The sequence below is a fragment of the Glycine max genome, chromosome 13 (genome assembly GCF_000004515.6).
Source record: "Glycine max cultivar Williams 82 chromosome 13, Glycine_max_v4.0, whole genome shotgun sequence".
Lineage (NCBI taxonomy): Eukaryota > Viridiplantae > Streptophyta > Magnoliopsida > Fabales > Fabaceae > Glycine > Glycine max.
In genome coordinates this window covers 34,062,010-34,083,356 of record NC_038249.2, presented here as the reverse complement: position 1 = coordinate 34,083,356, position 21,347 = coordinate 34,062,010, and the positions used below count along the sequence as shown (strand labels likewise).

Below are 21,347 nucleotides of genomic sequence, written 5' to 3'. Positions count from 1 at the left end.
TTTAGAAAGTTTAAATAATATGTCTTCCTCAATCAGACTGTAATTTGATCTCTTCATTCTCATTTTCTATGCACTTTGTGTCGGAGACTAGGGGAATTTTGTGTCCTTCTGGATCGGATTGTAATTCGATCCCTCCATACTAGACCTCACTAATCAACTGATAATCTCATCGCTTCCTTGTGCGATAAAGGCCAATCCAATTATCCTCGAGAAATACAGCATTAAGAGGAACACTCTATAACCATAAGACAACTTGACCTGCGAAGGTCCAGCTAGCACAAATAAATATGATGACACAATAATATTTTAAGAATATGATTAGGCATTATGATGTGTCATAATAATGGACCCATGAACGTCAGAAAGACAAACTCCACACACAAAGATAAATAGCCCTCCCCTTGACCTGAGACAACAAATTAAGTTTTACAATGCTTTAGATTAAGTTGTCTCCCTTAAAAAAAAGTCTTTTTCGAAACAGATAAATGATTATAAATTTTTAAAAAAATAATTTTAAAAATTTTCTTTTACTACTGGAGTCATTTGTTTTTTTTTTTTTTTTAAAAAAAACACGGCATATTTTCTCTCAGCTAGCACGTAAGATTTTCTTAAAAGGGCTAATTGAATGACCTTTACATACTTTACTTAATTTTTGACCATTATGAAATTCATTTTCATCATTCAAACTTCTAACCCTATCCTTCTCTGAAATGTTAATTTGGAAGATAGATCGAAATGAGTGTGGCAGCTGTCGTGTAGTTACATACCCCACGCACCAATGGACGCTGGAGTCACCTTGAAGAGAGAGGCAAGAAGAGCCACATGTCACGTGGCGGCGGGTCAATCAATCAACGCCAACAACAACGACCACTACTACCAAGTACGCTTCACCCACATCTTTTCTTTCCTTCTTCCCCATTCATTCATATTCAATTCCCCTAACTCATTCCGGCCAACATCATTAACATAAATTGAAAAAGTATATCACAATCAAAATTATGCAAACTTTCCGTGTTAATTTCATTGAACCAAATTATGGCTGCAAACCAAAAACATTACACCGCAGTACATAATCAATTAAAACGAAAGAAAAACCCGATAACCATTTCGTGATTTAAGAAACAACAGGATGAAACCGGTGGTGGTTCCTCTATGTCGCAAAAAATTGAGACAATCATACCGCCTACGTATTCACATACTTTCTTTTCTTTCCCTTCCCTTCCCTCGTTATTTTCCCTTATCGGAGGCTGCTACTTTCTCTACTTATATAAAAAAAAACTAACGAGAAATTCATAATCCGAAACACAAAAAAAAAAAACAAAAAACTAAAGGGGTGAGTCAGACTTTGGATCAAGCGATCTCATGCGGAGGAGGATGGTTAAGGTCCAGATCGAAGATTCTAGAACCGTTCCCCTTAACCTCGCCTTCATTATGGTTCAGATCGATAACAGAGGAAGAGTCCGAGTCGCTCGTCGTCGCGTGGAACTCACTCGCCGCAACGGGATGATGATTGTAGCCAAACGCAAAGCCACGTGGACCGGCCATGCCGGCGCGTAGGACAGCGTCGAAGTACAAAACCTGATTTGCCGCAGGCACCGCGCCGGTAAAAACCGGGAACTGGTGCTGGAAGGGGAATCGAGCGGATGCGACGGCGGCGGGGGCGAGGTTGAGGTCTAGAGGCGAGGAATCGGCGGCGACGTCGCGGTCGCGGCTGGAGGACTCGACGGTGCTGCTCTGGCTGGGGCTCGAGTTCTTAACATTTTCCAAAGGGAGAGGGAAGTTTGTCTTGGCCTTAGGGCCGCGAAACTCTCGTGCTGCGGCGTCGTAGGCACGCGCTGCCTCCTCCGCCGTGTCGAAGGTTCCGAGCCAGACGCGGCTCTTCTTGCCGGGATCTCTGATCTCCGCGGCGTATCTCCCCCACGGCCTCTTTCTCACTCCACGAAAATGCACCTCCTTCACCCCGCTGTTACCGTTACCGTTAGCCTTAGCGTTGCTTGTCTTATGATCCCTCGGCGCCATAATAGTAATTAAACTTGTTTTTTTATTCCGTTATTGCGGAGACGGAGTTTTGTGGCAGAGCGTGAGAGAAAAGTAAGAAAATGATAAACAAGCATAGGCATACAGATGAGATGAGATGCACCTAAGTGGGAGGGAGCAGGCGCGTATTTTATAGATGGGGATGGGATGGGATGGGCCATGCATGATGCATGATGAATCCGAGAGAGAGAGAGAGAGACAGTCAACGATGAATTTGACTGTGCTGTGGGACAATGCAAATTACGTGGCATGTGGGTTGTCCAGACAGCAGACAAAGGAGTTGGTTTCGTCTCATCATCACATCATCCTACTTATCCTACGGCTGCGCTGTGGTGCGGGCAACCCTTTCTCTCCCACGCGCCTGTCTGTCTTAAATGAAACTTGCATTTATTTTTGTGGTTAGCGTTTTTATTTGCGGTGGTTAGGTGGTGATTTGTCGGAATATGGGCAGCTTTATTTTCTTTGAATTGCCTTAATTTGTGAAACTGTAATAAATTAAAAATGGGGTGGAGGAAGAGGATAGAGATGGTGTAGTAGTAGCAGCAGCAGTAGTAGTACATACGTAGAAAAGTTGTCGGCGGAATCTTCTGTCTCGCCGCGTGACTTGATAGTATTATCTGATTATATTTTAGTAATGAATGAATTATTACGCGTCATGAGTGATGGCTGCTATTGTTTATGGGCATGGGAAACGCTCATGGACCAAGACAAACCAATCTGCGGCGGCTAATTATTCTTTCTTCCATACAATACGAAGGAAACGTGGACACGCGCGCTCCCACACTTCAACGCGTCTTCGTTAACCTCACTATTATAATGGGACTTTTTTTGGTTAGGTTAGATGGATTTCATTTCCTCTCCACCATATATTTTCATTCTATTTTTAATCTATGATTGAGATCGTCCCATATTTTCATGTCTCCAAAAATCTCATGTTTAGAGTATTTTATTATACTACTGTACTTGATTTAAAATACATTGTTCCGCAGTGCGATACAAATCCGACCTAAAAATATAACAAGTTTATTTGTCAAGATCCAAATCTAACTCAATCGGTGTGAGGTTATGTTATGCTAACCACCTCCCACTACTCTCAGTCTCTCTCACCAACCTGCTCCTTTCCTTGTTAGTTCCTGCGACCATCCCGACCCGCTTGTTATTCCCCCCCCCTTTTTTTTTTATTAGATTAGTTTTACTGAGAAAACTCATCTATTTAGTGCTTAGTCATAATTCACGAGGTATTAAATTATGTAAGTTTTGAAGAATGAGGGATCAGGCGACTTTTTTAATTGTATTAAAATACTAGTACTCCATAACTGCTGTACATTAGATGATATTATTATTATTATTTTGTTTTTGACATGTGAAGAATAAACTGGGGCTGATCTTGTAATTACGGAAAAGTTTTTCATGTATGATTATAGCGATTCAAATATAATGCTTAAAATTTATTTTTCTGAATAGATTTTTTATTTTTTTTACTGCAATAGACTATGTACTTTTTTATTTTTTGAGAGTATAGACGATATGTACTTATTTATGTGTAAGTTTCAACATTCCTATAAACTAATGTTTAAACATATGGCCTAATATGTAAAAAAAAAAAAAAAAAAAACACATATGGACTAATTTTGATCTCAAATTTGACCAATAATTTACACCAATATTGTTGAGATATACACAATTTAGAGAATTCTAGAGTATCATTTTCAACACTCTGATCTTCATTAGGCATTCTCATTATTATTATTTTTTCTTTTAAAGAACATTTTTCCCGTAACTAGCAAAAATAATTGTCTCAATCATCTCATCTTACTTTTTCTTTTTAAACTATAGCTGTGTATTTGATCTTCAATTTTAACCGTATTTTTCCTTCTCCTAACATCTATCCTCCTTTCAAGATGGTGTACTTTGATGCACAATAGTACATTAAATATAGGTACATCTTAATTTTAGCAGAAAATCGAACCTCAGTTTACCGCATTCTGCTGTAACTAACCTCTTTCCCTACACCTAATCCCAGTTGGTAATCCTTAGTGGTCTATATCTCTTTCAATTTACCATATCTTATCTTTATTTCTATATATTGAATTTCAGTATTTTTTAAAAGAATTTGTTAATAATATTTGATGAAAATGAAATTATTTCATTCTCACCTCATTCACAAATCAATATTTTTTTATATCTGCAAAATATTTTTATTCTCCTTTACGGGAACTTTTGTACCAAACATATCACGTTAGATTTTTTTTCATATATACCAAACATATCCTCGGTGTATAAGAAAAAAATCCTTATAGGTTTCGGCTAGCATTAATGAACATTCATTAATATACGTTCAATTCAATGTTTTCGTAATTATAGGTCCACGTCTACCATCTAGAAGTCCATATTATTGTGGCTGTGAGTCGTTAACAAGTACTATAGATGGAGTTGATGAAGAGGAGCATGTGTTTAGTGTCAAGTGCGAGGTGAACCAATTGAAAACGAAGTAAAACACAGAAGCGTATGGTCAAACTTCGTTTGATATGAAACGGCAATAATTTCTCTGTTCTCCACCAAGTGAACACGCAAGCTATAGGCTAATAAAAAGTAAAAACACACAAACACAAAACAAGAAATAGACAGGCTCCATTAATAAGTGACAGAACCGCTGGCCATTATTTACACAGATACCTTAGGGGCAAGGAGAAATTCACAGGGATTCTTGCCGGAGCAAATATCTATGAGTTGATTTGAGATTGTGACCTATTTTAGGCTTGGGTCTTTTTCAATTAGGGGTGAAAACAAGCTAATTTTGCCAAAACTAAATGTTTTTTAAATGTTTTTATTCTATTATTATGTTTAGCCCTTATAGAAAAGAAAAACCCTTTATTTACTAAGTACTCTGTTTCAGTTTTTTTTTTATATATAAATAGAGTGACTCAATTTTTAATTTTATAAATTCGACTCAAAAATAATATTCAAACTTTGAATCATTCCATCTTCATTTAATTCCTTTGCTTTATTTGGTTACATGAACGCATAAAATTGGTGACTATATTAAAATTGTTTCCATTCAAAACAAATTTACAAGTGTTCATGACTCAGCTTATTACTAATATTCTTTGGCGCCCTCTTGCACCGATCATTAAACATTGAGAATAGTTAATGCCTTGCATAAAAATATGTTCTTACTTCACTTGGCTGAGAGATGTGTGATTTCTAAAGCGATACAAGCATTTTGTGAAAGTAGACATTAGCATCATTAATAACATTACTGAAAGTTTTTTATCGGTTAAAAAATAATTACTTGTTATATTTTAATGTAAGAAATATATCTGTTTCGAACTAAAATTATTATTATTATTTTCTAAACAACTTCACCCAATACATAAAATAAAAAATATTATTTAGTAACTATGCTTCAAGTTGTTAAAGAAATTAATAGAATATATTGAGCATAACTTAACTGTTATTCTTATAAAAATCTATTTTGTCTAGTCTATGTTGAAAAATTAAATTGATAAATTTTACATTGAACACAAATTTATTAAACATTGCATTTTATCCTTAAAAAAAAATTAAACATTGTATTTTACTAAAATAATTAAAGGAGATACAAGGAAAGCTATTTTGTTTGTGTTTGAAAAAAAACGGAAACTTGCGAAGACAGAGTCAAGTGATCAATTATATTACCTCTAGAAGGGAGGCAGGAGTGAGTGGTCATTTGAGGTTTGGAATTTTTTATATGAATTGTGAAACTTTTTAATAAGACTAAAGGACTTAATCTTATAAAAATATAAATTAAAAATCAAGCTCAACATATATTCGCTACCAAAATATCTTCCATTCTATTTTATCCATGGATGGGATTTTAAATCTAAGCAAGACGTTGATTAACGATTATAATAAATTTGTTTGGCAAAATATTAGTAATAATTTTCACACAGTGGTTGAAAGATGTTGTTGATCTGAGATTATGTCATATGTGGGTTGTCCCATACGGCCACAGAACGTTTGTGGGGTCCACGAAAACGAAAAATTGGGTTTTGACGTGAAATTCTTGCGCGCTATGGTCTGGCTACAAGAATTTCTCTCAATGTCTATCTTTATCCGTACTGTTATTTTAGTTGGCACTTAGCAGCAGCAGCCATAAGGACATGTCCAACACGTGTAAACAACAGAATATGTGAACATTTCGAATTACAACAAGACAACAACAAGACCCGGTAACAATCTTTGGTCATTGGTCCCATAACATTGAAAATGTGATTAACACGTGTTCCCTTTTCCCATTTTTTGACTCAACTAGGGATGTTGGCTGGTTGGCTTATGTCGATTTTGATTAAATTAATTTTCACAATTTTTTTAAATTCAATTGAACTTATTTATAAATGATCTGGTTCAATTTAAATTAATGGGTTACACATTTAAATTTTATGTTTTTTTTCTCCTTAGAACTATTATTTTATATTATGATTCATCTAAATATTTAATACAATTAACACAATATTATCACATGTCTAAAATTAATAAAATTGATTCATTTAATAATATTGACATAATATTCTAAAATATATTGATACAAATTAAAATAAAATATTCTTCAATAAAATTTACTATATTAATTTAAATCATAATTATTTTCTACAAATTAATTTCTTATAATAAACTTTATTATCATCAAATTTGTTATAACTAGATTTGTTGTAATTAAATTTACTAAAACAAATGAATATAATATGATTCATTAATATTATAAACATAACCGAAATAATAAATATAAAAAAAGTAAAATAATTAACGATATACTTGAAAATAATACCTTAAAAAGTTTCAACCTAGTAATTCTAACACTTGAAATTTCAATATTATTTAAAACCAAATAAAAAATTTTAAAAATTTTAATTGATTCAATTTGTTTTTGACCAAATATATAAATTTAAATTCATGATCTAATGTGTACATGAAATATCTGAATAATTCAATTCAAATTAATTTAAATCAATTCATATTCACGAATAACTGTATCCATTAACAACTGTACACTCAACTCATAGTGATAGCCTTCGCATTCACATCATCTTCTTTGTGTGGCTGCGAATTACTTCCACCGTGTTATATTGCACGTCTTTAAAATATTTTTAATTTCTTAATGATATTTTTTTTATCTAAATAGGTAAATAAAATTTCTACTGCATTTTAACGCTTTTAAGATTGAAAACAATTATTTATTATAATGATTTATATAATTATTTTTTTTTTCTGTATTACTAAATGCTAATAAATAATGTGAGACGAAACAATTTTTTATTATATTTAAAAAGAAATCAGAAGAAAGAGAAGGGTTTATCATTTTACAAGAAAAACAAAATCAACCCTGGCTGCTAACTGGGCTATTTCGTGTCAAACGCACACTGCCGTCCTCATTAAACGTGTTGACGAAATATAAGCTTTAATTTCATGTATAAAACAATAATCTTATACTGTATGTGTCTAAACGTACCATCTCTTTAATTGTGTTTTGTTTTTTATTAAAAAGATTTGGAAGTACAATTTTTTAAAATAAAATATAAAAGTTGTTTGTTAAGTATTAATTTGAAAACATATTTAGAAATTAAAATGATGTTTGCTAAATTTATTTTGAAAGTTTTTTTTTTCCTTAATTGCATGATGCGGTAAGAAAAACAGAACAAAAAATAGAAATAATTTATAACTGTTTTGGATTCTAGACCGTCCGATCAAGGTGATCGATGATTATCATGAAGAGAGGATGCTCACTTCTTGACCTAATGCTTAAAGGGTTGTGTACTGTTTTGTGAGAAATGATGCAATTATCATGAACAAAGGATGCTCACTTGAAGCACTTATTGGCCTATATCATCGAAAGGATGAAAGTAACTAGGATGTATGACATAAAAGATTAATCACAATGAACTAAGGGATGCAACCATAGAATGACTTGGTAATTTAGATACACCCCATACAAATACAATACCTAAAACTTGACAAAGTAGACACATTATTATACGAGAATGTTGTGATGAGGCAAAGGGAACATCGCATTTTGATATGTTAGGAAGACGAAGCAACACTGCCAACCAAAGATGTGGTGACAAAGCAAAAGGTGCAGTGCATCCTAATATTTCATGCAAGGGGTCACAAATGTAGCATCGATGTGCATTAGAGATTTGTCTTGTGATATAAGGACAAAAGGGACCACCCACTATGAATAGAAGAAGGGTCACCACCTTTGCTGCGGATTCACGAGTAGGGCAACAACTTGCGAAGGTCTATTCGGGTTACTTCGACTTAGGAACTCCTCCATAGGCAACGACGTTCTTTAGCATAACGACTTTTTATTTTTAAAAATAAACTAAATAAATATAATTTTGAAAAAGAAGTTTCTAATACAAATGTTTTTGTTTCTTAATTATAAATAAAATATGATTGTTAAGAACAATTTTTAAATAGGATCTTTTTTTTTTCTAGACAGGTAAATTGGTTTATAATAAATACTTTTTTTTATAAATTTGGTATTTTTATTTTTTCTCAAGTTTGGAAGAGTTAATTAAATTCTTTTAATTTTGAACCATCACAATATCTACGGCTAGTTCTTATTTTTTGGTAAAGACTAAAATAATTTCTCCTAAATTTTAAATTTAATATGGTTGACAAATATTTCTTAAATATATATTTGTTAGAAAATATCGATTCCTTAGAAAAATCTCAATATCTTAATAGATTTGTGTCAAGTAGAGAATATCAGAATTCATAAAAGAAAGACAACAGGATCTTATTTTTTTCGTTAAAGTTTTTGTAATACTTGCCAGAATAATTTGTTTCTATTTTATTTTTGAAATGAATTCATTGAACTTGGTGAGGCACAGAACAACGGTATCAGACATCCACCCGTAACAAAACCAGAAAGGAGATGCACTAAGATTCAGAAAGTTAACTACCCCCTGTGCCCCCAATAAAAATTTAAGAGCAGCATCAACATTCCACACCTTCAAAAGAAAAAATTGCAAGTCAACCATAAGCAAGTGATATTATTATTTTTTCTATTGTAACCTGCTGGCCGGCCAAGTTTAATTAATTCAACTTGTATACGTTGGAACCTTCCTGATTCGTGTTGGGAGGTTTGATCTTCTTAAATTCTATTCCCATGTGCTCCTTAAACTAACAACAATTTCGACTGCATGAATATTATTGTCAAATTACGACTAAAGCGTACTGCATATCCAAATGTGAACCTATGACTCCATAATAAATTGGCACCGATTTGACATGGAATTCGTTTTTTCCCCTAATTTGTCGCCACTAGGCATTTAATTATAATCTATATATTCAGATTCCTTTGGCATACCTGGTTGAACAAGCATGAATGAAACTGACTTAGTTCCACAAGAACAAAAATCACCATTAAAAACTTGTTCAATCTTCGTGTATGCTTGATATCTAAGCGAAGCTAAAAGTGGAAAATCAAACGAGTGCAAATTACGCTACAAAACGAAAAAATAAAGGCAAATACTGAGTCAAATCATCCATACCCCCCAGGGATAAATAAATACTAAGCATGTTAAGAATTCGATAACTTGAAGGGCAAAAAAAAAAAAATGTTAAAAATATAGAGTTCCTCTTGAAAGTGAATTAGTTGTGTTCAGAAAACAACATGCACCTTAGAACGAGTGCGCATCGCCAATCGCTATCTAAGCCTTCACTTGCCGGGAAAATAAAGGAAATTGACCTGACAAACATATAAACCCAATGCGCAATAATGTTTCTTATTAGATAAGTTAAAAGAAGCACACCCTAATTGAATAAAAATATGTAAAAGCAGTTTTCTCTATTCCTTTTTTGTTAATTCCCCCCGTAGATTTTCAACATAAAATTGCTCGTTAAGTGTAGCCTTAAAAGAATCTAAATTAGGTAGACAAAATTGTTTGAGTGGACTTAATAGTAACCGTGCATCGCATTTAACACGAGTAAGACAGGAAACTGTAAATCCTTTATTACAATATATATTTTTTTCTTCTGAAACCTGTATGGCTTAAGAAAATTATTGATTGAGTTAGCTACGGAAAAGAATCATTACTGTAAAACGCATTTTTTATTTTAAATCGGCCTCCATTAATTTGGATAAAAAAATATATCTGTTTGTATTCCAAAAAAAAGTTTTTTTTATGGAGTACATATATTCTCAACAGGAATTGACAATAAAATTATTTTGTTGAATATTTAACACAATTATATATTTAAGACATAAACTTAAAACCTTTACTTAAGGTTAAACAACTTTATACTCGTTAATTCAATGATCTCCATGTTCGATGGTTAAAAAAAGTTTTTGTTTATGCATACTTAATTAAAAAGTTTTATTATATCAACATGTCATTGACTTAAATGAAATTAAATTTGACTTTTGTAAATAAGATTTTAAATTTAAACTTTATAAATGAAAAAATATCTAAAGGCTCAAAATACTGTCAACATATATACTATTCCATTCTTCTGCCTGAAGTCATGTTGATCTCTTATTACGACGGGATAAAGCTTATCTTTTCTGCATCTAGTTTACAACTAGTCTTGTCTAACTAAGATCTCTCAAAAACTATTCTAAGGCATACCCTTAAGGTGCCATAACATCGTATATATTAGCAACATATAATCCACACCTAATTGATAGGCATGCATCTTATTTATTCACGTTATACATTATGACAAATATTAGTCATTTTTAAATTTATGAATATTGGACATCAATTTCCAGTGAAAAATAGTTTCATTACAGAAAATATGATCAGAATAAGCACTTAATATAGTAGCTAAATGAGCCAACCAGTCTGAAGTAAATTCATACAAATTAGCCCTAATTATTAATATCAGTAGGAATCACTTTTATTTTATTATAAATATTGGGTTGAATTGAGTGGATCTTATTTAAATAAGAATTTCTTTTCCTTTTTTCTTATTTTTTATAAATAAATAAAAGATTCGATAGAAACTAAGAAAATAAAAAAAATAGTTTAGGGTTTGGGTCTGGCTTTGGGGGCATTAATTATCCGTTTGTGTCTTTACATAAGCTATCATGACGGGCTCGTTCTACACCCCAAATAAAAACAAATTTCGGCTCATTTGGGTGGGCTTTTACAAGGTCCGTAAAACAGTAAGGTGCATGGATAAACGTAGTTTTGGGTGGTGCACCCAGCACCCGTGGTGAAATGGCAAAATTGCCCTTCACCCTAATACTATAAAAACTCAATTTTTTGTCCGTGCGCCGCTTCTTCGTCTCCTACGCCGCTTCTTCTCCTCCGACGCCGCTTCTTCGTCTTCCTCTTCCTCTTTCATCTTCGTCTTCCTCTTCCGCTTCCTCTGTTGGTGCTCGTTGATTGTTTCTCTTCCACCGTTGGTGCTTGTTCCTCTTCCTCTGTCACCGTTGGTGCTTGTTGCTCTTCGTCTTCCGCTGTGCATTGATGCTGTGCCGCTAGGGAAAGCTTAAACCATGAACCAGAATAGATCACGTGTCGCCCTTCTTCGTTTCCAACAAAAAAATTGACATTTTTTAGGAAAAACTCATACGTATCAACATCTGTATGGTTTTTTTTTTTTTTTTTTTAATAAATTAAAATTTAAGAATGAATTGCTAAAATTAAGATGCGATTTTTTTTAATATATTAGTTAGTACTAAAATTAAGATTAGATGGTGAAACAATTCATTTTTAATATTGTTATAAAAAATATGGAAATCAAAATTTAATATATAAGATAATGATTTAGTAATTATAAAAATATATTAAAAATATTGAAACTAAAATTGTTATATATTTGATTTAGTAGTTATACAAAATATTAAAATCAAAATTTAAAATTTAAAATATGATAAGATTGTTAACTTAAGATAAAGATTGAAATCAAATTTTAAAATATATTAGTTATTACTAAGATTATATTATATTGCTAAAATTAAGATTAGATTAGTGAAATAATTAATTTTCAATATTGTTATAAAAAATATAGAAACCAAAATTTAAGATATAATCAGATTGTAAGTTTAAGATAATGATTTAGTAGTTATAAAAAATATTTTAAAAAATATTGAAACCAAAATTTAAGATTTAAAATTTATTTATGAATCCATATGTTTTAATTTTTTTTAGATTTTTTTTTTCATTTAATTAATTTACAAAATTTGATAATTAAACAAATTTGATATTTAATTGAATGATGTATTTAAATATTTATTATAATGATTAAAAATAAATAAATATGATATTTTTTTACATATATAAATACTTATTAAACCTATCATTTTTATTTATAATTTATATATGTAAATAAATTAATTATTATATAAAAAATAATCATCACAAAATTTATTATGTAAATTTACATATACATTAAATTTAAATTTAAATTTTAGTGTTATATATAACGACACTATTTACGTATAACATAATGTGTCTATTAGCTCAGTTGATTTGAGTGTTCTATAATGTAGGTGACACAAGTTCAATTCCTTTTTGGGACACTAATTTTAAATTAAATCGTAAATTATATTTTTGAAAAAAAAAAAATCTTATGGACCACGTACGGATTAACAATCCGTATAATCTGTGAAAAAGTAAAAGACATTTTCGTCTTTTCACTTATTCTTGGTTGTCTCAGTAAAAATGTTGGGTGCCCCTAAAAAGTCCTGATAGTTTTCTATGTGTTGTTTTTGTAGTTTGTTGTTTGTTTTTTGTATTTTGTTTTTGTTTTTGAGGAATGATGCACTTAGTGTTTTAGTCATTGATTAATTTGACTTTTTAAATCATTGAACATGACTTGGAATTATGGAATAAATTGCTTAAAATTATTATAAAAAAGTATATCACATAAGTTGTTCACGATTTTTGGCTAAAATCCACAACATAAATACCAGTTTCAAAAGTTATTCTGATAAATTCATCCAAACTGGGGCCTTATTATTAACTACACCTTGCATTCATTAAATCATGCTCCACTTATTTTTGGGTTTTAAAATGTTTTTATGTTTGATACAAAATCAAAACTATTAGAACGGGCCTAGGCCCAGCCCAATTAGTTTAACCTTATCATATAGTGGACCCCTGGCTCGTGTGAAAAATTCACGAATACTTTTTATTTATTTTAGACTTGGAGCATCTTCTAGACTTCTAAGATACGAAATTAACGAAGTATTTTTAATAAAAGTTTACTTAAAATATAAAAAAATGAAATAAGAGATTCAAAGGAAGCATTCATATTCCGAGGAAAGAAACAAAAACATCTTAAAAGAGCTGAAAGAGCCTAAGAGAGCACTCTTGCACCTGAAGCTACACAAACAAATTGAAAATTCAAATACAGCCAAAGGTGATCTCCATTGGGAGATCTTTATCGCTTATATATATATATATATATATATATTAAGAATCTTTATTGTTAAGATTTTTTTATTGGAGCAAATTTTTGTGAACTATCTGTTAAACATTGGTGCTTAACATGTGAGTGAGGCCGAATAAACCACTTTCAATAATAAATAATATTTATACAATTAAAAAATAAAAATAAGATATATTTATAGGATAAAAATAATAAATGTGTAATGATGAGACCCATTCAAGATGTGTAGAAATTAAATAGTGAAAAAAAAGAGATGTTGAGTTGAAGAGAAGAGTTGTTAAATTATAAAGGGTAAAAAGAAGTAATGATAACTGTGACAATCATTTTTTTAATATATAATTATGACATCCTCGATATCCTATTTTATGATCTAAAGTCTACAGGGCACCAAGTGCCAAAAATTAATGTAGCCTTGCATACAAGTATTCTGTATTGGGATTTAAAAGGTTTTTAAGCTTGTTATTAAAGAAAACAATATAGATTTCCTATGTGTCAATTGACACCAAACATTGGGTTTTCCTTCTCAAATTAGTTTTATGCAATTATACAAAATCACTTCTAACCTCAGTGTGCTCGTGTTAAGATGTATTGCAAACTTGGTTTTGCACAATCTTAATTGTGTATATAATTTAATCGGTTAAATTAGGTTTAAATTGAAGTAATTTATGTATAAAAGAGGCAAAACGAATATTATTAGTAATTGTAGGCAAGACTTAATACAAGTGTGTCAAATCAAACCAAATAGTACATAAATTAAGTTTTTGTACACCTATGCTCTGAAATTAAGTTTTGTAGTAAAACTTAATATTAATATCATAGACTTGTTTTGGCTCAACACCGATTTTAGAGTTGAAAAATCCTGTTTGAGACAGGATGAAAAAGTAAAACCATACATCTTGAAAAATGGCCGAAGGCAAGTTTAGTGTTGCAATTGCAAACATGGGGTTTGAGCCATGCAATAGTGTATATTGCGTAAAAGAGCATAGATGGACAAAACATTAGGCCCTGGAAACGAAAACAGAAAGCACAATTCTCATTGAAGCAGTATGCTCAAAGAATTAGAGTAACAATAAAAAAAAGTATGGTCAAAGAATTCTAGGAAGAAACAAGTTTCAAAGGCATAAAAAAGATAGCTCTGTACTTTCCATTATGTAATGAAAATGATCTCCCCCCTCCTCATGGTTCATCTATACTAAGGTTCACTCCACGCACTTCAGGTTTCAGAAGAACTAACCCCTTGTTTTTATGAATTGTCTTTGATAGTCTACTCATTGAATTGTAGATTACAACAAAACCGTTAACTCAACAAGTATTCCTCTTCCACAAAGCGACACTATTCAATTATATAGTTACATAGATATAGGTTCTTAGTGTAGTATTTATTATTTTGAACCTTTCGTCTCATAAGCTTATTGCTTTCCTGCGACCAAATTGCAAAAAATCTAAAACGAATAAGGACGGAGTGGAAAAAAACAAAAGTACTTCAACTTTCAACTTATGTGTTCAAAAGGTGAAAGAGGAAGTGAAGGTACCAAACCAAACCACCAAACCAATGGAAGATGGCAGAGTACTTCACCACACCCAACTCTACCAATAATTAATGTTACAAATTCCGGAATTTGAACATATAACGATTTGTCACCTGTAGGAAATTATAGCCCCATTTCCCATACTCACAGCATATATATATATATGCCACAAGATCATGGTATTTTGTATTTTCAGAGCACCATAGATGGTTGGCATTGGCAAGTTGAGAGAAATATATATATAAATAGACATTTAACATTTATTCATTCTGATAAATAAAAGCAAGCTGGATTTTTTATTGATGCAATAAATAAAGAAAATATTACAAGAATAAGCATTCATCTGGGTGAAGAAGATATTCAGAGCTTCAATTTAATTTATTTGCGACATACATCGTGGTCCATCCTATTCCTACGCTAAAAAGCTAAAATATTTACAAAAGCGTGACGGAAGGTGCAAGTAATAGCAGACAACATAGTCTGCTCTGCTCTGCTTTGTTGATTGTTCTGGTCACGACTCTACTCTACCACACAACGAACCCCAAGAAACTGCATGCAGTGAAACAAAATAAGAGGTAGCCATTAATTAATTTGCAGAATGAAGAAAAATGAGTATGTACCTGAGAGAGAGAGAGAGAGAGTGGAGAGCAATGTGTTGTTGGGTGAGAGCATGGAAAAAGCCACTCCTGTGCAACCTAACACCAACACTTCCATCATCTTTAATTTCTTTCTACACAACAGTTAGCTTATCAGGTTCAGAGGCAGATAAGGGTTATGGTTAACAAAGCACAACAATTAGAATCATTTTAAGAGGAAAAGGTCGGTTCAGTGCATCGCTCCTTCCTCAATATTTTATACACCATTATCTAACAACCATCAATTCACCAAAAAGTAATAAAATGAAACAAAATAAAGATTTAATTAACTTATCCAATTTAGTCCCTATAGTTAATAAGTGACTTTTTTAGTCTCTCTAGTTTATCTTTTAATTCTTAATAAGTCCTTACCGTTAAAATTACTGTTAACTTATTGTTGCAAAACTCCCTCGCACCGCATCCCACCACAAAACTCCCACCGCATTTTCAATTCATCTCACTCTCGGCCATTGTCGTCCATTGTTGGGAATTAAAACTCATTGTAATTTGCTTCAACCAAGTGTTGGCCAGACATTTAAAATGATTCATGCTTTATTGCGAGTAAATTAAAACTAGTAATTTAAGAAGCATGAATTAAAACTCTATTGTTGTAATCAACTGAAAACCAAACGTGTTCTTCTTTAACAGAGGAAGGCAGGTTAAGGTACCCAGAGCTCATCAAGGTTGATTTATTGCGAGTGTGGAAGGAGTTTAAGGTTATTTATGTCATGAACTGAAAGGAATTTGGGTGCGAGATGTCGTGCGGTGTAAGGTGCTATGCGTGCGAGAACACACCTGAGGTTCTCTTGACAAAATAAGGTAATGGTGTTAAACAATTTTAATGGTAGAAACCTACTTGAAATTAAAAGATAAACTACATGGATTAAAAAAATCACTTATTAACTATAGGGACTAAATTAGATAAGTTTAAAAACTATTGGAAATAAATAAATAATTAAACCTAAAATAAAATATTGTTTAACAGGCCAGCTATATTCTCAATTATTTCCAAGGATTTTCGTATGATTTAGGTTTTGATTACCCATAAGGTACCTTAAATAAAAACATAAAAAATTGAATAAACAAGGAATAATCTTGCTAAAAAGCTCATCAATATTTCACATCACTGATGTGATAATCCATTGTAACAAGTTTGTTATTTTTTTTTTATCCAAGATTTTCTGGTTTGAAATTATAGGTATTTTCAGGTGGCAAAATTCTTCAATCAAATACTCAACATAATTGTATATTCATAATAACTCAAATTTAAAATAGTTTTTTTTTGAATGAATAATCACAAGTTAAATTAAAACAACGTACACCAATTAATCTATGATCTATGATAATATATAGAAGTCAAAGCACAGAGTGTGTGTTGGCAACTCAACAATATTTTTTATATTCTTTTGCCACATAAATACTTTTGATATCAACTTCTAATTCATTTCCTCTCTTTCTACTCATATGGAGAAGGGAAATTCTTTTCACCAACATGCATGGAATTTGCTTAAAATTTTCAAATTAATGAGACTTGGCAGTTACATTATTGATAACATTTATTAATCACTCAAAATAGTTCTCAACTAATTTAATGTGCAAACAATATTTTTTTATGCATACAAATAACAATTTAAAACTTTCTATACATAGTTTAATAATAATAATAATAATAATAATAATAATTAAATGATGACTAATTTTTTAATTTTTTAATGATTGAAAGGAAAAAACTTGACAATGTAAAAATTTGTACTTGATAAATTATATATATCATTAACGTATTTGCTTTTTATACAATCAAATAATTAAATTTTTTTATAAAAAAATAAAAATAATTTGAGGTATAACTTTGTAAATTGTTATTATAAAGATAAAATAATTTATCATACTTGACCATTTATAAATAAACGATAATATATATATTTTATAATTACATTCTAATAAAATTCTAAAAATAATATTAAATATTGTGAACACAAAAAAGATAATTAATATAGAATTTTATCTGAATACATTAATTAACAATGTAAATGCTTTTTGCATTGATGCTCGAGGGTCTTATTAATTAGTAACTTTAGGTATTGATTAAAAAATTAAAATGATAAAATATTTATGAGAGAAATTATAAGAAAGTATAAAAAAATTACAGAAAAATTAATTTTTCATATCTAAAAATATTTTTTTCTTTTAATTCTTTAATCAATCTTTCAAGAAACTAAAATATCATTTGTAAAGTATTGAAATCAAAACTAATCTTTATGAAAAACATTGAGAAACTTAAAATATTTTACCCTAAAAAAGTAATGTGAGAAACACAGTCACGTGAGTGTGACGATAGGAGTGGAAACGACGTGTCGCTTCAATTTGAAGGGAAGTGCAATGGAACGTGCGAAAAAAGTGCATCAATCTGGTAGTTCTTCTGGGTAGGGCTTGTGAAAGAGTCTTACAGAGAAGAGTGAGTGTGTGTGATAATAATTGGGATCAACTAATCAATCAATTTGAATGGCATCATCCAATTCGGCTCAGCTAGAAGGGAACAAACCCGCAAAGAGAAAACCCGTGTTCACCAAAGTGGATCAGCTCAAACCTGGAACCAACGGTCACACGTTGGTGGCTAAGGTCTTGTCCTCCGACACCGTCGTACACAAACCGCGACCCTCTTCCGCCCACAACCTCAAACCCACTGTCATCGCCGAGTGCCTCATCGGCGACGACACCGGCACCATCGTCTTCACCGCTCGCAACGAACAAGGTACTCCAATTTCACCTACCCATCTTCGTAATTTTTTTTTTCGAGTTATGATAATTTCCCAGTTATCAAAACCAAAAATTTCCATGTGAGCACTGTTTTATTTGTCTCAATTTTTAGTTTTTTTCATTTGGGGCTTTTCTGTTTTCGATCTGCATTGTTCTGGGGTTTGTGAGATTACTGTTTCATTTTCAATGATTCATCTCAAAGTCGGAATGGGAAGGTGTTTCGTTTTCAATTATGCATCTGGGTCTATCATGGTGGTGACTGGTGAGTGGTTCTTAAGTGGCTGATTCAAGAGATAAGATAAGCTTTCATTCCCAAATATTTTTGGTTGGCAAGCATGATACCCTGATAGTTTTTAATCCTAATCATTTAGATGCAATCTTTTTCTTCTGCTTTATTGATCTTAAAACAAGGGGTTTGATTCAGTTATTTAATGTGTTAACCAGCATAGAATTGATATATTCCTGTGCCTCTTATTCTGTTCGTGTGATGAAGGATGAATTTTGATTGTATGTCCCCTCAAGGAGTCAAGGTGTTGATGTGAACTATGAATCTGATATGATAGTCTGGGTGAACCTTATTGTGGGAATGAAAGTGTGATTGTGGTAATTGGAGAGTGGTAACAACATGGTTCCATTTCATGCGTTTTGTGATGGAAAAAAGTGTTGTCAGAAGGTGACACTCACGAGATCAGGTGTCTTAATTTTAGTTTTATATTCCAAATCCAAACTACTTCTATCAAAGTTTTTGGTTCATGCTCGTTTGCACCCATTTAATTATTTTTACCTGGGTCTAACTTTTTGTTATTATTTCTCTAGTTATTTCATGATCTCTGATGTTCATGGGATTGCATAACCAGGAATGCCCCTTTCATCAGCTTTTTTCTGCAAGATTAATTTTTGCTTCTTTGAAACACGGGGACTTTGTCTTATATTTTACTGTGTCTACACTGATGATCAACATCTTGGCTTTGGTTTTGTACTTTTCCAGATGCACATTCTTGAATAACTTCACACTCTTTGTTATTGCCTTCTATTTTATTGTTTTTTATTGACAAATGTTAATTGTTAACTTGTTAGTTTTCATTAGCAGGGGGATTTAACCCGCGACCTTTCATCCCTTCCCTTCTTTCTTAACCACCCAACCAATCTTAAATCTCTATTATTTTTTTATTGTAGTTTGGTAAATTTATTATGTTTTGATAATAGGATCCCGGGAGTTAGAAAATGGTGATGATATCTTTAGACTTTGTTAGGAACAATGACAGGAAGGAAAATGGGAGCAGGGTTATGAAAGTTTGATGCATATAGACAAGATATTCATGTGACATTTGCTTATTTCACTCCTTTTCTCATTCTTTCCATTTTCACCTAGTAAAACCTTAGTAATGAGTTTAATTTGTTTGAAGATCTCATACTCTGTATGTATGTATAAGCATTTGTGCATTGAGGGAATATTTTTTAATGGAAGTTACATTGAATGTATTTCCAAGGTAGGTAATATGCATATTGAATCTATTGATATATGTACAGGCAGAAGATACAAGGCTCCAATTAATGTTCTATGTATGTGATAAGGTGGCCTTTTTTTCTCCTGTGCAGTTGATATGATGAAGGCTGGAGCTACAGTAATTATTCGCAATGCAAAGATTGACATGTTCAAGGGATCAATGAGGATGGCTGTTGACAAATGGGGCCGTGTTGAGGTAACTGATCCTGCAGATTTTGAAGTTAAAGAGGATAACAACCTATCTCTGGTTGAATATGAATTGGTGAACGTGGTTGAAGAATAATCCCATAGAAGAGTGCAAAAATAGCTTTATGATTTGTTTATGGTGCAATGGATAATCCCTAAAGGTAAAACTTAACTGGTAATGGATGGTTGGTATACATTCTCACTTTAATTAGCCTGTATTTCCCCTTTAACATGCTTGACATTTTGAGTTAAGTTGATGTCACTTGAACAGCCTTTGTGTCAAGCGATCAATATCTGCTATTATCTTCATCAGCAACTGTATTCAATGATCTTAAGAAAAGTATAATATTTTGTTAATATAATTATCCTTATCACCATACCATGTTTTTTTGCAGTTTCCTGTGCTTTGACCTGCACTCTATTATGTATTGATATACATAGGTACGAGCTGTGTTCACGTTAATGTAGTAGCGTAATCATTATTTATGTCTTTTAGCTCAATTAAGAAGAAAATATAGTTGTTAAATATTTGGGTTAAAATTAACAGTCCATAAATTCTGTTTTGGCAAAATGAAATTCGAAGATCACAGAATCATTATTTCCCGCTCATAAATAGTGAATATTTTCCCCATGTGTATGATAAGGAAATTTTATTCTCTACTATAGACCTAGTATCTTGAATTTGAAACGTTATGAGGCAATTGAAAATTAAATTCTCATTCGTTAGGCTAGAGTCCTACTAATTACGACAATGGTAAAAATTTTGTTGCCAGGAAAATTAGCGTACATGTAATCCAAATTTATTGGTTTGATTGCATTGAATTTTGAACCCTTACCTATTGATTAAGGACCCCAATCAGCAAACCACAAGATGAACTGGCAAGAGTTGTTCCTCGTCTTTTATACATACCCCATTTTTTAAGGTATCACATTTGCATGCTGCAGATTCATTGCGTCTCGTTTAGTCACTTGTGCCTTGAATTTTCTTCTAATTTGGCAAAATAAAAAAAGGTGTACTGTTCATTGTTTGTAGTACTAAAATGGATAAATCACTTTTCTATATCAACCTAAAATTTCAAAGCTTATTTATTCTCCATGTCAACCTAAAGTACAAAAATGTCTCTAATATGCACCAAACATAAAAAAATGGTACATCAATTCAACCTCTAATTTTAACTTTATATTGTTTATTAATTTATGGAAATTCATCTTTCCCTTTTTAATGTCCCTAAACAATTGGCCAAGGAGTTATCAGAATCCAAGGTTATCTTTTCTGACCACCACAACCATCCTCCACGCACACCTTCCACG

At 31.8% G+C, this 21,347-nt stretch overlaps 2 protein-coding genes and 1 long non-coding RNA gene across 3 annotated transcripts; 1 reads left to right on the top strand and 2 right to left on the bottom strand.

Moving 5' to 3' along the window:
* Positions 1 to 984: 984 nt before the first annotated feature.
* Positions 985 to 2,142, bottom strand: LOC100170742 (ethylene-responsive element binding factor 4). Its single transcript, NM_001251666.2, has one exon. It carries the CDS (start codon positions 2,017 to 2,019, stop codon positions 1,351 to 1,353), a length of 669 nt encoding a protein of 222 aa, NP_001238595.2. The 5' UTR covers positions 2,020 to 2,142; the 3' UTR covers positions 985 to 1,350.
* Positions 2,143 to 15,228: 13,086 nt separating this feature from the next.
* On the bottom strand, positions 15,229 to 15,773 carry LOC102667455 (uncharacterized). Its single transcript, XR_417680.4, has 2 exons — positions 15,572 to 15,773; positions 15,229 to 15,500 (listed from the first exon to the last, which is right to left on the bottom strand). It is a non-coding gene; the product is annotated as an uncharacterized lncRNA (long non-coding RNA).
* Positions 15,774 to 18,033: 2,260 nt separating this feature from the next.
* LOC100499987 (uncharacterized) lies at positions 18,034 to 20,412 on the top strand. The gene is given in 2 exon segments (NM_001248308.2): positions 18,034 to 18,338; positions 19,943 to 20,412. Coding segments are annotated over 2 exon segments (441 nt in total). The 5' UTR covers positions 18,034 to 18,088; the 3' UTR covers positions 20,134 to 20,412.
* The last annotated feature ends 935 nt before the right edge of the window (positions 20,413 to 21,347 follow it).

Bases quoted from the DNA above. Each gene is read 5' to 3' on its own strand.
- LOC100170742 (NM_001251666.2), bottom strand. From the start codon at position 2,019: ATGGCGCCGAGGGATCATAAGACAAGCAACGCTAAGGCTAACGGTAAC.